At 41.0% G+C, this 18,629-nt stretch overlaps 1 protein-coding gene across 3 annotated transcripts in view; it reads left to right on the forward strand.

Moving 5' to 3' along the window:
- The window catches only part of pdlim7 (PDZ and LIM domain 7), a 144,468-nt gene that overhangs the window by 26,983 nt on the left and 98,856 nt on the right, over positions 1–18,629 (forward strand). For all 3 annotated transcript variants that reach the window (XM_041193130.1, XM_041193128.1, XM_041193129.1), the window contains exon 2: positions 18,267–18,418. In XM_041193130.1, the coding sequence (XP_041049064.1) occupies positions 18,267–18,418 (152 nt within the window). The remainder of the gene's footprint in view (positions 1–18,266; positions 18,419–18,629) is intronic.

Genomic DNA, 18,629 nt, shown 5'->3' on the forward strand with positions numbered 1-18,629 from the left:
CAAGACAAGCTGAAAAGTGCTGTTTGCCAGGCTGTTTTTTTAAATTAAATTATTTGTTCCAAAATATGTTTGAGAAGGCAAGAAGTCTCGGTCACCAATTGAAAAAGTAAGTATGAAACAAATCCACTAGAATATGTATAAATGCAAGCTTTAATGTTTGAGTTGAGTAGAGATTGTGATAAGTGTCTAATTACATTTACGATGTTGCGCTGAGTGAGTAGACTATTCTGTTTGGCTAGGAAATTAGGCAAGTAAATTTTAACCTTAAGACTGTTATTTTTATCAGTCTCTTTCTTTTGGAACCCTGATTTTTGCCCTGTTATGCCTTGGTTCCTTCTATGTAGCATTCATTGCATTTTACAGGAACTAACAGGTTTACTAAGCTCTCAATATGGCACACAGCAAGTGCATGCATGTTTCCAGCAGGTAGTACACTATTGTCTATATTGGGAAAGGGAAAGAAACAGCATTCTTGAATGTACTTGAAGCGACCACTCTCCCTTTCCTTTTTGCTTGTTTGAGACCTCCACTTAAAGGTTGATTAGCCAGCTGTAAGGTATCCCATATTTGTATCCTCCTGAATACAGGAAAGCCAGACGCTGACCTACATTCTCATCCGTGTATCCAGATCACTCCTTAGCCTTGCCCCTATCTTGCTAATTGCTTCCAGCTCCACAACCTCCAAGATATTAGCACTCCTGTAATTCTGGCTTTTTGAGGATTCCCTGATTTTAATTGGTCCACCTTTGGTGATCGTACCTTCAGCTGCCAAGGCCTTAACTTCTGTCATTCCCAACCCAACCCCCTCTCTACTTCTATTTCCTCCTTTTTAAGGTGCTCCTGAAAACCTACCTCTTCGATCAAGCTTTTGACCATCTGCCCGAGAATTGCTGTCTGTGCCTTGCGGTCAGATTTTGCTTTATAACATTGCTTGGGAGGTTTTATTATGTTAAAGGTGCTATATAAGCATAATTTGTTGTTGTTGGTTTGAACTCTTTCACAATGTTGTAAGATTATTGGCTATAGCTGGAGCAATTGAGCTCTTCTGTACTGAGGTAGAATTTGTCTTTGCTGATGTCCCGATGCAGCTGTAATGCTACTTGAGTGCTCAGTGCTGACCTGGCTCAAGCCTGAAGTTTGCTCAGATACTGGCATTAGAGGAAGTTTGATTGAAGTGTTCACATTGTCAATATCACAAAAAATATGCTTCAAGAAAGCTGAGCAAATCTCAGGGATTAGAATCAAGTGAGCTTAAGTACATGTGGGTGATGCATTGATTTTGCTCATTCAGGTAACACAATGGCACCGTAACCATAGTTTGTGATTCATTGTGGTTAATTTAATAAATAGCAAGGGATAGTTGCAGATAATTAAGAATTATACTAAATGCAAGTACTGCTGATTCTGGTAAAATGTATCCTTTGTCCAGTAGAAAGCTAGTATTACGCCTAACGGGGAAACAGTTTGGTTGTTAAATTGTATTGAAATAGTACAAAAGCAAGTTTGAGCATTTTAGTGTTCACATAAGCTGCAGTAATTGCAATACTGTCAAGGCACTAGAACTGATATTGCAGGTGATCCTTGCACTCGGGTTTGGGTTTCCACTATTTATAAGGCCTGATTTTTAAAAGTGAAATGCTCACAGCAGTTTGTTTTAATTTTCCACTTAGCTATGTTGGCTTTTTGTCAATGTTGGAGTACAGCTCAATCATAATTGGTAGCTGGTTCAAACATGTTCCTGTGCTGGCAAGAATGAATCTATTATGCTCTTTTTTTAAAAAGTGTGCTACATCAACAATTTTTGTTTTCTACAGAGGAGAATGATTTTATTGATAGCAATGTGCTTGGGAATGGCAGATGATTTCTTTTCATGTGATTGTGGGTGTCACTTGCAAGGCCAGCATTTATTGTGCTTTATCTCAAATGGGTTGATATTCAAACATGAGGAAGTGATACTTCAATTGTACAAATTTTACCCAGATTCTGCCTGGAGGGCTGCATTCTGTTTTGAGCATTGAACCTTAAGAAAGCTGTATTGGCCTTGGAGGGGAGTAGAGTACAGATTCACCAGAATAATAACCAGGCTTAAAGTGTTCAATTATGATACATAAACATGGCATGTATTCCTCTTAAGGTTGCAGGGTGATTCCATTGAGGTGTTTAAAATGATAAAGAGATTTGATATGTTAGATGCAAATAAAATATTTCCTGGTGGGGATCCAGAACAAGAAGACATAACATTAGAGCTAGAGCAGTTAAGAGGATGCTGCACAGACAGTGGTCATTGTGCTCATCACAGCTGTGCTAGCTGTACATAATAGAGCTATTCACCACTTCTGTGCTCTTTCCCCATAGCCTTGCAAATGTTTCTTTTTCAGGTATATACCCCTTTTTTAAATTGCTAGTGAATCTGCTGACATTTTCTGTCATTCCGGACTATAACTCACTGTATAAAAAAATTCTCCCTCTGGTTCTATTACCAAATTAAATCTATGTTAAATCTCTGTTTACTCCTCATTATGGAAACAGTTTCTCATTTTAGGTTTGGAATCAGGAAGTAATTTTCCACACAAATGGAAAACTGGAACTCGCTTCCCCAAATGGCTGCAGATGCTCAGTCAATTGAAATTTTCAAAATTGAGATCAATAGTTTTTCTGAGTAAGAGTACCCAGGGATATGAAATAAAGGCAGGAGTTGAGGTGTAGATCAATGATGGTCTAATTGAATGATGGAATAGGATTAAGAGGCAGGATGATCTACTTCTATTCCTACATTCCTTTTATTAAAAATTTCAGATTAATAGCTGGTTAGAGCCAAATTGCTGGTAATCTGGTTTTACGAACTGAAATTATAGAATATACAAGATTAGAACAAAATTGTTTCATTTTTGTAAACTCTTGATCATGAATGTAGTTGATTTACATTTTTACTATAGGAAAAAATCTTTGTACAGTTGAGCATTTGTTGTCAATTGTAGATTTACCTCAGAAATTTCATGGATAGGTATAGCTTGAAAGTTTTTTTTATATTGGCAATTCAGTAGAACTATTTATTGTGAACTGTTGATCATGCTATCCAACTAGTTCCACTTGAAAACTTCTATACATATAAATGTTTTCATAGAATTTTGAAGCTTCGTTTGCTTTTGTTGTTAAAACCAGGGTCAGAGGTTTTGTAGGAACTAGAAAATGTTGCTATTCCATATGAAGTTTGGAACTTTGAACAAACAAAAACTGTGTATTTAGCACAAAAATATTAAATTTGCAACTGTTACATTTTGACTAACGCTTTAAAAAAAGGAATGGGGGTTGTCATTGTTTTATGACAACTGGCCTTGCTGGTATTTAGAACCATGTATTATAATAACTGAACCCCAGTTATATCACATGTTTGGGTTACATTAAATAGTTGGTATATTTCCAATGATGTGCAGCTGAGTGTAATTATTTCTTTGCCAATTCCAACTGTGATGTGAACGAAGATCCTGTAACACGGGTACTTTGGCTTTGCTGCTGCTTTGTTAAAATAAACCAATTCAACTGACTAGAAATTGAACCTGAGATGTTCCTGCTTTTGATCATGCTCGAATTCTCCATTTGGCTCAGAGTTTGTTTTCTTTATGCCTCTTGAAGTGCCTTGGTATTTTTTTCTACAGCTAAAGGTGTTATATAAATGCACCTTGGTGCTGAAGTGTACTTTGGGTGACTTAAGCACTGGATGAACTTGCTAAGTGAAGGAGTTTGAGCTTTTTATGATGGGAAAGAGCTTAATTTCTCTAACATTAGCTTCTTAGTTGTACAAAATATAGCAAAATCTCTTACCCATGCCAGAATACTTTCATTTAGTCATTTTTTTTAATGAAAAAGTTTTTTTAAGTCAAAAGATTAACTTAATATTGGTCCTTTGTTTCACTGTTTTTCTTTGAACTTTTTTGTGTTTAGTATAGTTTCCATATGTCTGCAGTGTTTTATGCAAGTCAAATTTCAACTTAGAGTAAAATGAGAATGATGAATGATGTAATTATATGATGTAGAAGAATGTTTCCTGAGGCGCAGCTTTGATTGAAGGCATTGATGAAGCAGATTCTAAATGGAACTTTTGGGCAACAACATCTGAATATTTGCCCCTTGGGTTACAAATGTGATGGAGAACTTCACATAGCCAAGACTAAAAAATATTGAAACTCAATTGACTCAAATCCTCAGGAGTGTTAGAACTTTTTTCAGGTATTATGTAACTTCTCCAGAGTCTATGCATTGATGACTGACAGTATATAAGCTTGAGTAAATTTGTTTAGTACAGTATTAAAACTCTTGAAGACTTTGTCTCTCCAATAATAGTTTTTAAAAAATATATATAAATGTGTGGTAGAGTGCTATGTACCTTCTTAAGAGAGTGTAGTTAGTTGACCATGTGACTGTATTGACCAATCGCTACACAGCACGGGCTTTTTGGAATAACTGTAAGTCTAGAGGTGGAGGTGATTGAAGAAGCACACATGGTGTTAGTGCTCTGTTCTTAGTTCCAATATACCACCAGTGTTTAATCAGTTAATCGGTCTCTCTGTCTATATTGTTTCAAGCATCAACTAATGTGTTAATATCAAGGGCGCAGCTAATGTTCGCTGGACAAAGCGAACCTGATAACCAAAAACATTTTAAAAAATGCGTGAGCAATAATCACACCACACTGATGCTGGATCTGATTCTAGTTGCCAAGAAATGAGAGACATTCAGTGCTGGAAGCAATGAAAGAATATTGCTGACAAGAGAGATTTTGGCAACATGTCTTTCTTTTCAGAAATATTCAAGTTCTGTACAACTAAGGAACTGAATGAAAGAAGAGCTGCTGGTCGGATCCCAGTGTGAGTTCTGAGGAAAGCTTGGGATTTCATTTTAGGATCACATCTCGGTTGCTTCCTTTTTATCAGTCCGTAGAAGATATTTAAAGGTACTGAAAAAGTTGCCAAAACTATCGAAGTGGATCTAGGGCACCAATGAATTCAAACTGGTGTATGGTAATCTTAAGACTACAATCAGAAATTCTTCTTCACACACAAACTGCTCAAAATATGAATAAACCTCCAGACAGGCTAGGGGAAGTCAGAACTCTACAATTGTTTGAACATGATTTTGATTCTTTCTGAATGCATGCAGTGTTGTCATCATTGCAGTACCTCTTGTACATTTGGTTCAATAGTATGCACAGCTGGCCATTAAGAATGGGAAAAGTTGGTGCTCCCCACAGCTAGGAATGCATGTATATTTTTAAAAATTGTAAATTTAAGGGCTTTTTGTTTATCAGAAAGTTATAGAGTATAAAATTATAAATAATGAAAGCTATATTGTTGCAATCTTTTAGTTTTTGCTCTAGTAGGAGTTGATGAAGCCTAGAAGTTTCTGGTAGGTGCATCTTTCCTTTAGGCTGTTTTTAAATTGTGAGAAGAGCGTGAGCAAGCAAATGCATGGTATTTTGGAAAGATATGTGGGGTTATTTTTGAGTTTTGTGCCATTCTTACGAGAGATGTCAGTATTGTCACATTTGTTCTTATGTTTCACCCAATGTCTTTATTGATAAGATCAGTCCTGGCTAAAGCTGCACAAAATTCCCTGCACCAAATTTAAGTAGCTCTTATTATTCATTCACGGAATGTGGTCTTCACTGACTGGGCCAGCATTTATTGTCCATCCCTAGTTGCCCTTAAGAAGGTGATGGTGAGTTGTCTTGAACCGCTGCAGTCCATGTGGTGTAGTACACCCTCAGTGCTGTTAGGAAGGATGTTCCAGGATTTTGAACTAGAGACAGCGAAGGAATGGCGATACATGGTGAGTGACTTGGAGGGGAACCTCTAGGTGGTGGTGTTCCCATCTATCTGCTGCCCTTGTCCTTCTAGGTGATAGTGGTCGTGGGTTTGGAAGGTGCTGTCTAAGGAGCCTTGGTGAATTCCTGCAGTGCATCTTGTAGATGGTACACACTGCTGCTGCTGTGCATAGGTGGTGGAGGGAGTGAATGTTGGTGGATGGGGTGCCAATCAAGCGGACTGCTTTGTCCTGGATGGTGTCCAACTTCTTGATTGTTATTGGAGCTACACTCATCCAGGCAAGTGGGGAGTATTCCATCAAACTTCTGACTTGTGCCTTGTAGATGGTGGACAGGCTTTGGGGAGTCAGGGGGTTAGTTACTCGTCGCACAACTCCTGCTCTTCTAACCACAGTATTTATATGGCTAGTCCAGTTCAGTTTCTGGTCAATGGTAACCCCCAGGATGTTGATAGTGAGGGATTCAATGATGGTAATGCGATTGAACATCAAGGGGCGATAGTTGGATTCTCGACCAGGTCAATCTTCAGCTTGCAGTACCATTTGAATTTGTGGCCTCTTCACCCTGGTTATGATTTTCTTAGGGAAAACTTTGTTATATATAAAAGACTTAAACAAAACAAGCCCTATTAACAACAATGTTGTTTATAGCTACATATGTTATACATTCAGGTTTATTTCTTTCTTCCTCTAAGAATTATCTTATAAGGCACATCAGTGTTAAAGTTATTTACTTCTGTAGGTACCACCCATAAGCATGCCACAGTCTCTGGAAGCTATTTTAAATTCTGCTTAGTTCCAGCTACTTTCAGAAGATGTTCATTTGCTACTTCTTGATTTGGATGCCTCTGTTCCTTAACCTGGTTGCTTTCTCAATGCTTCCAAACTAATTTGCAGAGCACTTTCTTTGCCACAAGACTCAGTGAGGATCACTATAAATTCTTCCACTCATTTCAAACTAGGCAACCTTTCAGCTTCTGTTCCCTCACAGCATTTAAACTGGGATTAAGCCCTACCCGCATTCAATGTGGCAAATTATGAAGTTAGCTTTTCTGTTTACAGTGCAGGTCTAATTGTCATTTACTTAGGCTATTTTCTTGATGAGCTGCAAAATGCATGTACCAGTTCCAATTAACTCTGTGTCCCTTTAAATAGCCTCAACCAGTTTCAGTCTGCTCAGTTTTTGTTTCCATAGAGGTTCAGTTTCCTTTCTGTTTCCTTTGTCAGTTTCTGTTTTTGGTTAGGTTCTACATTGTTTAAGTCTCTTTACTTGCTGTTTTCTACCTCTGTCTTCTATTTTGATCTTTAAATGTAATAACCTTCCACCTTGTTTACATTGCATTTACCCGATTTTCTACAGTTAAGACTTCAATTTTTAAAACTAGCTACAAGTTATATTCTAAAACTAAAAGGCATATTCTAAAATGCAGGAACCATAAACTAGATATTTTTGTCACCTTGCTCCGTTACCATCAAGTATTGGTAAACTGTGCTTTGACTTGAGCCTATGCAAATTCACATCACTTGGACCTATTACTCACATTTGGGAAGAGGAGAAAATAATTTTTGGACCTGACATTGCAGGTGAATTTGAATCCAGGATCTGAGAAGTACAAATTTTAAACTATTGGAATGTTTATTTAAAAGGAATAAACTTGAAAAGGCATGATTTGTTCCCTCACTTTCTCATGTTGTGATTTTTTTTTACTTTTTAGCAAACTTTGACCAATTCTGAAAACTGCTCCTTTTTGGAATTGCCAGTGAAGTTTGAGATAACTTGTGGGATGAGCTTTAGTTGTTAAAGCATTGGATTAAAGCTTCATTCAGTTGGTATTGTTTAAATCTCGTCTCTACTAGTAGACTCATTCATTTCAATTTGCATCAATAAAAATGTTTAATACCAGCATTTATCACCCATCCCTAATTGCTCTTGAGAAGGTGGTGGTGACCTGCAGCCTTTAGCTGCTATAGTTCATGTGGTCCATCCATTTTTATTTACCTTTTTTTGTAATGGTTTGATACAACTGTGGCTTGCTAGGCTATTTCAGCAGGGCCAACCATGTTGGGCGCCTGGAGTCTGAGATGTCAGACTGCATAAGGTCCCAAAAGGATCTTGGTAACCCAGATGGATTTTTAAAACGATCAAATAGTTTCATGGTCACCATTACTGAGACTAGTTTTTGTTTCAGATTCATTTGGATTCTGCAGGATTTAAAGTCATAGTAGAAATTGAGTTTCTGTTTCTGCAGCAATAATCTCATCCAATAACATAATCATTTATGCTACCATTCCCAATAAATGTTAATTATATTGAGCAAATAATAATGCTTATTTGCAATGGTGCACTTTTAAGTAGATACAGTCAATAAAATATTTTATTTTAAATTAGAAACTTTATCACCTTATTGTAAAAGCCCCAAATCCCACCAAGTTGTTTAAAAAATATTTTGCTGTTGCCATTGGGCTGTGGCCCTCTCCCTCCCCTTCCCCACTTAAATGTCGGGAGGTGGGAGAGCCCACCCACGAACCTGAGGGCTATCCTGCAGCAGTTTAACGCTGAGAGCAGCATCAATCGAATGACAAGCAGCACTGTAGTCCCAACAATGTCAGCTGGGGGTGGTGGCCACTGCTGCAGCAACCAGCAGTCTCACCACGTCAAGGAGCCTGTGTAAATCCAGGTTCACCAGGCGGGGGAGGAGGGTTGGGGGGTTGGGGGGGGGTTGGTGCGGTGCGATCTAGGGGTGATCTTGGGAGGGGGAGTGCTTCCAACAGGCCCAGAGTGCCCATAAAGGAGGAACCCCACCACCCCTTGCCCAACTCCAGCCTGCGCAGCTAAAGCTGCTGGGCTTCCCACTTGGCGTGGGCCTCCCTTGGCCGCAGGCAAAATACCGCCGGGGCTGCATGATGAGGTAGTCATTTAAGGGCGTAAGTAGACCCAGCATCTCCCCCCAACTCATAAAATTTCAGACAGGTTGGAACCAGACAGGTAAGTGATGAGAAAGCCCACCCTCTGGATTTTACTTGCCCCCCTCCCCACCCCCACCCCCAGGCTTCAAAGCCACTGGCAAGGGAATATAAAATCAAGTCCATTGAAAATAGAAAGGAAAATGCATGATCAGTGTGCTGGTGTCCTATGATTATGCTGTATCTGTTGGGTTTGATGGTGGTCATTGTCAGTACGGATACATACTGGCCATTAACGTTGCCAGTCTTGATGCTTAGACAAACAATAGAAAAGCACTCACAGCTTAAGTGCTCACATTGCAGCAGTGTTTCTATAATTTGTGCAACAGTAATTAAGCATGAGTAAATACATTTACTTAAGGTATGATGCATGTGATTGTTGTTGAAGTTAAAGATTTTCAGGTACTTAAATTTCTCCCTTAACTCATGGCAAAACTGAAGCTAGTTGTATGAACCAGAGTTTTGAATTATCTGAAACAGTTGTGAGGTAATGTCTGAAAATAATCATCCATTTCAAGAGGAAATGGGATGGGTGATGAAATCCAGATTAAAATTTGATGGTAACTCTCATAACCAGAACCTTGTGCATGCATTCACAGACTTTTACAATAGATGACAGGTACCTGTGGCAATTTTACTTTCTGATGCAAGCTAACTTAATTGTGGTTTACAATTCCTGTCAGTAAGATTTGGCATGACCCCCACAAGTACATCTGTTTCTGCACAGTCAGCCCATGTGGACTGAATTTAACAACTACAGAATTTTTTGTCTTTATTGTGGGTAGACATAAAGTGAATAATGCTATTGAAATGATGAGTTATGATACAATTTATCCACTTAACTCTTGTGCATGTACATCTGCATTTATTGAAGTATGTGACTTACTTTTCTTCCCTGCTTGAATGAGGTCAGTTACCATGGTACAGTATAGAACGGTCCACTAGACACCTTCCTTGATGATTTGGCTCAACTTAAGAAATAACTTACATTTATTTAATGACTTTTACAACCTTGGGGCACCTCAAAGCACTTCATAACAAATTAAGTATTTTTGAGGCATAGCCATTATTGTAGAGAAACAGCAATGAGATAATACCAAGTAATCTGTGTTTTATTTATGTTGGTTGAAGGATGAATACTGGACAGGACACTGAAAGAGCTTTCCTATTCTTTTTTGAGTAACATTATAGAATTTTCTTACGTCCACAAGAGAGGGCAGAGGGGACATCAATGTTCTACCTGAACGTTGGCAGTTCCAACAGTGCAGTGCTCCCTCAGTACTGCATTAAAGTGCCCCTCTCTGTCCATATTTCGATTCATATTTTCTAGTTTACTCATAAGGGTGATCCAGGTAGATTTATTCATGATGGAAGAATTACGTTTTGCATAGCTGTGAACTTGGAATACTTCAAAAAGCTGAAGCGGGCTCAAAAAGCTGATGGTAGCAGAACATCCCTAATTCTAAGTCAAAATGTGTGCAATTTGTTACACTTGAGTATGGAAAGGAGTTAGGAGGCGTTAGCTACTCCATTCATGATAGCTCATGACAGCCGAGTGAATAACTGCCATTAAAGAAGAATGCCTGTATTTGGGCCCTATGGATGACTACAGTTCAGCTGGAATATTTTCATTACACAGGGTGTGGGAGCTTTGTGAGTTATGCTATTCAATGTTTTAAGAGATAATAACATAGATAGAGGGAAGACATCAAGGCAAGAAGAAACGAGGGTGACGTTGCATAGATCTAAATGTGCTCTGAATGTCAGAAAGCATCAGTTTCACCAGAATACATTAATTCATGAAATAATTCAGTCGATTTCTGGGGCTCAGAAATTACAGTTTCCTTCATAATTTGGATGGTTATTTTGATGTAAGATTGAAAGCAGATTCTAAGGGCTGGATTTTATGTGCGCCCACTGGGTATGTTTTCAGCAGGGGGTGGGGGGGAGGGGGGTCACATAAAATAGCATAGGTGCCCACCCCACCACCTTCCCGAGCTTATCACCATAACACAGAAGGTGGGTGGACACCAAAATCGGCAGCCTGCGCGCTATATTTGACTAAATAATCGAAGGTCAATTGAGCTTGTTAACAAGTCCATTGACCTTGATAATACACTGCCCATGTCATAATATGGTTGGTGTGGGCAGTCGGGTGGGAGCTGGCAGGTTGTTTTCTCTACAAAAATTTTTTAAAAGGTTGGGAAGGAACAGGGGCACTATCTTCACAGGTTCTTGGACGTGTAGGGGGTGGTGGTGTGTGTATCAGCTTCACCTCTGACTTCTGAGCGGTTCGAATCGCTCCCACTTCCTGGGTTCTAGACCTTGGACTTATTTGGGGGTTGTGACAAAGTGCAGCAGACAACTGGTTTTGGTGCAGGAAAAAACAACTGAGTTTATTGAAGTCACAAATGAACTTATAACATTAGAATGACACTGAGATTATGCAGACTTACAAAGTACACTTAGTTAAGAATGGGGAACACACGACATAACGAGGGAAAATCACACTACTAATCCCCTTACCCTTGTCCCACCCCCAAAACCTAACTAAATTGAACTAGGAGAGATCAGGGATCATGCTCACCAACCAGGGTTCCTTGACAGTTTAAATCCAGCCAGGTAGGCTGGTTGCAGTTTTGGGGTACGCTCTTTTTGTCTTCTGGGGCCTTCCGTCCCCACGTGGTCCTGGTCTGTGGAATCTGCAAAGGTTCTTCAGTTGGTTGGAGGGTGCAGTTGTGGGTGGTCGATCTTCGTGGAGGGCTGCGGTTGCGGCCTTGTTGTCTTCGGTTGAGCCTGCCATCCCGTGCCCCTCACCGTGATGTTGCCTTTGGGCCTGCAAACCTCCAGATCTCCTTCCTCTGCTTGGCTCAGCTCCCTCCTTAAACTCTGCTCAAGCCACTCTAAAAACTGCTCACTGCCCTGTGTCAGCTTTCAAAATGCCCACCCTTCTGTGTCGCTGCCCAAAACCTGCTCACTTCAGATCTCCTGGCCCCATTATACTGTTTTTTTCAAATTTCTTATCTCAATCAAAATCAAGGTTAGTTCTTTGTTTGATTTTGGTGGGCTTCCCCAGGTGATTGTGGTCTCATTTTAATGGGCTCGTATGATGTTTATCATTGTCTTCCTGCCCCCATAACTAGTCTTGAACTGAAAGCCATTGTATGTGTGGAGTATTGATGGGTTTGCATATTTGCATTGATTGTGGTCTTCCTGCCCCATAGTTAGTAGCGATTATTTATGTAAAATTTTGATGGGCTTTAGTTTCGTGTTGATTGTTTTAAAGGGAAGATTGCATATTCGTTGTCTGGTTTCAGATAAAAGTCCAAAAGTCATATCCTTGTTGATGATATGAAAAATGTGGGAATTTTGAGAACCCTTCAGACGTGATGGAGAGGGTCAAAAGGAAGAGCCACAGGTGGGGAGAGAAAAAGTAGCCCATCTCACTCCCTTGTCCCACTCTGCTGAAGCTACTGGTTCTCTTCTGTCTGGCCTCATGTCATCCCCCTCCTACTGGCCAAGGGTGTTCCCTAGCAAGATGTCCTCAGTCCAGCCCATTCTTTCTCCCAGTGACTCCTGTAAAGGTATCCAATAAGGTCAAATAGCACAGCACTCACTCGCTTTGGATAAAGTGAGCAGAAAATTTCCAGAATTAATGTCAGTAGAATGTTGAAGACTTGACAAAAAGTCTACCAGTGCACCTCAAAAGCACCAACAGGAATTGAACAGTAAGTTTTAAGTAGCACTTGAAATCCACATCAACTTCTTATGCCTGTTAGCTGCTCACTGTGGGTAAGAGAGGCTGTTAATTGAAGCGCGAACCAAAATGTTATGCAGCCTCTTTAATGAGTGTTAGCATAAAATTTAATTGTCAATTAGACCCTTAGCAATTTTCCAGGCAGCTAGTGCATGCTTCAACTCCTTTACCAAGATGGCATCTGCTGCTAAAGGCAGGCAGCTTGATACCACATCTTGACCACCTTGGAGGCATTTTAGCTCTGAAAGTAACCAAGGAAAATCAGACCCTTGGACTTCTTCCTTCAGGCTCCATGTGCTTATGTTTATTTCCTCTGATACATTGTAATTGTGGGCTTACTCATTCCATTTACCATGACCGAATGAAAGTAATACATCAACTTACCTTAGCAGAAGCATTCACTGTATAATGGACTGATTCAAACATTGGGTTTACTTAGTCTTCCAGTTGACATAGCAGGATGCCCGAAAGCAGTGGCTCATCTTCTGGCCAGTTTACACATGTAAAACATCTTATCCGCATATTTGATTTTTTTTTAGCTTGATGCCCACTCCAACCATGCCCAGGGCATTTTTAACAGTGGCTCATTCATAGGATGATATAAGTTATCCTGGTATCAAAACCCATTCACTAGCTACCAGTGTTCTTGAGATCATGAAAATGAACAACATATGGGATTAAATGATATAGCATTACCTTGTGATCTGCAGTGGATCCTTGACTATTTTGCACATGCATTTCTTAAAACCTATCTAAAGATAGTGTTACATCTGCCTAAGCGGCTCGAAGCTATGAATTGCTTATTATTTGCAGACAATGAGGAAAAAACATCGAAGTTATCTGTAATAAAAACACAAAGGGAAGAATTTTCCTCCCGTCGGGGGTGGAGGGCGGACGTGTTGGAGCGGGCGCAGGCAGGTGCGCCTCCGATTGGTGCCCTCGATTGGGAGCATGCCACCATTTTACATGGGCGGGCCAATTAAGGCCCGCCCAGCGTGATGTCTGCAAGGAAGTGCTATGCATTCCCTGTGTGGGCAGGGTGTGATTCCCTCAGCTGAGAGTGTGCTCTTTCACGCATGCGCATGAAAGAGCACACTCATCTCCCTGAGGCTAAGTGTTGCCTCAGGGAGATCGGCTCCAAATGTAAAAATGGTAAAGGTACAAAAACAAAATTTCCCTGACATGTCCCTCATGTGACATTTATATGAGTTGGGACATGTTCATCACTTTAAATCAAACATTTATTAAATTTTTAAAAACCCTCATGAAACCTCATCCTGCCCATGGATGAAGTTTCATGCTTTATCTGAAGCCCGCCTGGGCTCCTGGCTTGTCCGCCAACCTTAAGGTTGAGCGGGCAGGCAGATCCATTAATGAGGTTAATGACTTTGTCAATGGCCTCAATAGGCCATTGACAAGATGGCAGGTGCACAGCTGATTTGGCTGAGCCCCTGCCGACCTGAAAATTGAAATGACGTAGGGCGACGTTGGGAGTTCCATCTAATGTCATCCCGCATTATTTTACGCATCAGCAAGCAGGCCCCACCCCCTGCTCGCCGACCTATAGATCCTGCCCAATATGCTATTATCAGCAGGTTAGGCAGAATTGATAGAGAAAACTGATGAAAGGTCATTAACCTTAAATTATCTGTCTTGTTTCAGCTTTTATTTTGCATTTTCCACAAGAGTTAGAAAAATAATTACTTCCAATGTTGCATTTTAAAGGCAGACCATTACAAGTTTTATAAAAAAGTCTAAAATAGTGGGTTCCTCAGATGCTAATGAGATTGCTATGAAGTTGTTTCCTTTTGACTGTAAATAATTGATTCAGTTGCTTGGTTTCCATAATTCATAAACACCTTGCATCCATATTGTTGGATGGATTTTTAATCTGAGCAATTGAGAATTATGCAGGTTTGCATCAGAAGCAGCAGTGAGCCAAAAAAGGCAGGTCAAAAAGTGCAGCAAGTGGAGGAGTTAATCAAGCACGACGACTCACTAAAATATGCTGGGGTAGGACTTGTTATTTTCATAGTGCTAATGAATACAATATGTTTTAAACAAACAAATGACTTTGTACATTCAGCTTGCTGTGGACTTAAGCCTTGCCTCACCTATTAACTCAGTCCACCTTTTGAAGAGATTGAAGATTAATTGAAGATTGTCAAGAGCCATGACTATCCAGTTTAGGCAATAATGGGGTGTTATTGTTACCCTCCAAGCCCTACTATCATACAATTGATATAGGATAGTGCAAGCCAGATTTCATAAAACATGCTCAGGTAACTTATAAGAAAAAGTCAATAGTGATGGATCTAAGAAGGTATCAATATCAAACGTGAATTTGTAACAATACCTCATTAATTCCCTAACTACCTGCAATCTCAAATTCCCCGCGACTGTCATCCTCAAGCTGCTAAGAATAGACAAAGTAATATTTACAATTCAGGCTCCCACTGATGCAATGTGCCTCCAGATTAGCTATTGTCCTTTTTAGTGAAATAATTTACATTGGACAGTTTGTGTCACCTCCTCCTCCACCATCCCCCCCCACCCAGAGTGCACATCTGTCTATTCAAAAAGAAAAATAGTCACTGTCAGACCATATAATTCAACACAAAGCTAGTTTTATTATTTAAAACTGCAAGAAATCAAAGAATACAGCAGGAGTCAGCAATACAGTACATAACTTGTCCCCAATTTTTTTGGGCAGAATTTTACATTTCATGGGCAAGCGGGCACCCAATCAGATGAAGTGTAAAATCGCGTGAGATGATGTCAGGCGAATATCCTGACATCTGTCACGCACTCGCGCAATATTTCGCTTGGCTGGCATGTGCGGCAGATGAAAGCGCACCTGCCAACAATTAAGTGGGCAATTAATGGCACAATTGAATGGGGTTTCTCGTGGCCGGTCCAACCTTATGGTTGGCAGACGGACCAATCGGCCTGGCGGCCTTTATGTTTTTCATGAAAACTCATCCAAGAGCGGGATGAAATCTCTGTTAGGGAAGAAAATAAAAATAAATATTTGGGGACAGTATTATTGAGGTATACTTTCAGGATTGCGCTGAATGAACATTTTTTATGCTTTATTTTATTATTTGCCGATCTGCAGCTCCTGAGGCAGCTGTTGGCCTTCAGGAAGATCTCACGAAGCATTCACCTGCGCCCGCAATGATGTCGCCTGCCCTCTTCCCGCCCCCACCCCGTCAGCGCTGAGCTTTTCAGCACGCGTTTCCAGACAGCCAGCGTGAAATCGCGGTTGGGGCCCATTTCCTAACCACTCCCAGGCCTGCCGATCACGCGCGCCCGACGAAGGAAAAATTCAGGCCTAGGCCTTTGTCATGTTACAACATCATTTTTTATTATTTGTTCATGGCTGCGAGCATCATTGGTAAGGCCAGCATTTATTTCTCATCTCTCACTGTCCTTGAGAAGGTAGTGCTGAGCTGCCTTCCTGAACTGCTGCAGTTCTTGTGCTGTAGTTATGCCTACAGTGCTGTTAGTTTGGGGGTCTGAGGATTTTGACCCACTTACAGTGAAGGAACGTCAATGGGCTTGAACATCCTCGGAGTGGCAATCAGAGTTGGATTGCCTCTCTACTCCTAGTATTTTACCCTTAAATTTATTTCAATCCTATTTTGCCCGATCTTCCAACTCAGGCTGGGTGAGATCCGGGCAGTGCAGTGCGCCCCTGGGGCCTAGCTCTGTTGGATGCAAGGAGGCCACACCCCCTTTTTTCACAGCACTAGCTGCCATTAAGCAGGCAAGTTAAAGGTACAGTCAAGTTTAAAGGTCTTTGACAGGCCAGTGAGAAGGTAACTAGAAGGTCAGTGGGTAGAATTTGGGGGGTGGGGGCGGTGCTGGAGAGTGGTTGGGTGCTGGTTCCTCGGGGTGGTGGGTCGGGTCGGATCGGGTCGTGTCTGGGGGGGAAGTTGGGTTGGGTTGTGCCCCGGGAGAGAGGGCAGGTTGTACCTCAATGTGTGTGTGGGGGGGATGCTGGATGGGCCAAGCCTCTGGGCTGGGTGGGTGAGGTGCGAGCTGGGCCTGGTGAGGGGGCAAATGGGGTGAGAGTTGGGTCTGGTTGGCCGGGGGTGGCGTGGGGGGGTGGGGGGAGTCTCTGTGGGGCTGGGGGGAATCCCAGGGGGTGGGGAGTTCCCATCGGGGTTGTGTAGTCCCTTGGGGGTTGGGTGGAGTCCCGTGATGTGTGCCTAGTTGGAGGGGTGGGGGAGAGCAGTTGGTGGGGTGTAGGGTGTCCCCTGGGGGTTCAAGGGGATTCCTGTGGGGGCTCAGACTGCATCTGTGCAATAGTTACCCAGAAGTCAGAGGTTTTAATTCTTTTTATTTTTTCTAGGTAATTATTGGTGTAGCCCAGTCGGTACCATCTGAAGTTTGCGATTTAAATTGTGTTTTTAGATGGTCCCCAGTGCAGGGCAATTGCACAGGGTAAGTTTGCACTTCCAGGCAATTGCCATGCAAACCTTAATTGGAAACTTCCTGGGGGTGGGGAGGGTTTCAGGGGCAGGGGTGTGGGGTGCAGGTACCCCAGTGTGTCTTTGGGATACCCCCCCACCCAAACACAACCCCCTAGAGCTCAGATATATGCAGTTCGGAAGTTGTTGTCGTTGGAGCCTTGGCATGTTGCTGCAGTGCATCTTGGAGATGATACACACTGCTGCCACAGTGGAGGTGGTGCCAGTCCAGCGGGCTGCTTGGTCCTGGATGGTGTTGAACTTTGAGTGTTGTTGGAGCTACTCATCCAGTCAAGTGGGGAGTATTCCATCACACTCCTTATTTGTGTCCACTTGTTGATGTTAGACAGGTATTGGGGAATTAGAAGGTGAGTTACTCACTGCAGAATTTCCAGCCTCTGACCTGCTGGTGTAGACATATTATTTATGTGTCTGGTCCAGTTAAGTTTCTGGTCAATTATATTTTTAATCAGTATAAAATACATAAAATATTTTTAATCAATGTTCACTCTTCCAGACAGAGGTTTGATTGCATCTGTGCATTTGAATTGCAATTATTATAACATTTGAATTACATACCAAGCCCCCTGAACAACCCTTAATGTGAATCGCACAAACTTTTCCTGCATCTAACATTCAAAGAAGGGAGATAATTAACATAATGATTACCTTCAAGTAATGGGTAAGGTTTGAAAGACCTCACTAGTGTGTATATCCCTACCTGTATATTTTAATGCAAGCACCCAAACAAATAACAACAGCCCTGAATTTTAATGGAGGGACAATGTGCTGAATGGTTCTACCATAACTTCATATGGAGATTACTGAACATCTCCAACACCCCCACAATCACCAGCACTACCACCCAAACTGTGTAACTGTCTGAAACTGCTGAAAAGGGACATTTAAGCCATTTCTTTGAGATTCCAACAAAGTTGCAGCAGGAGATTGAACAACCACTTTTTGAGTTTATAATTTGACATAGGACAAAGCTTATTTATCAAGTCAACTATTGTATCCTGCAAAATGAGCCAATGTATATGCCCGCCAAAAGATGGCTTGTTTTTCATAAAATTCTGGGGGGTTGTAAAGTATTGTAATAACCTCACTGCATATAATTAAATGTTTTAAAAGCTTGTAGAAACTGTATTTAATCAATCAGGCATACATAAATTGTCTATTCACTACTGGCCTTGGAAGGCTTTGTTCAGACTGCACTAAAACATCAAAATTGTATGTTTTTGCTACAGATTACACCCGGCGGTAAGGCAGACCTAGCGAATGTCGGACTAGGAGATACTGTGCTATCCATCAATGGTGAAAGTACTGAAGGAATGACTCATCTGGAAGCACAGAACAAAATCAAATCCTGTGTAGGATTCCTGGCACTCTCCCTGGGGAAGTAAGTTTAAAGAAGAACATGGTTTAGGGAATGTGACTTGTAACCTTTATAAACACAATATGGTTGATGTAAGAATGGTTGATGTATACTTTGCCTCTTAATGTAATCCTGTGGTCTTCCTGCAAACTGAGATAATTGTAATTTGATATGAAATATGCCATGTGATATAATATGATGAATGACTCAGTTATCTTATTTATAGTTGAAAACA

Source organism: Carcharodon carcharias, chromosome 8 (genome assembly GCF_017639515.1).
Source record: "Carcharodon carcharias isolate sCarCar2 chromosome 8, sCarCar2.pri, whole genome shotgun sequence".
In the NCBI taxonomy this organism is placed as follows: Eukaryota; Metazoa; Chordata; class Chondrichthyes; order Lamniformes; family Lamnidae; genus Carcharodon; species Carcharodon carcharias.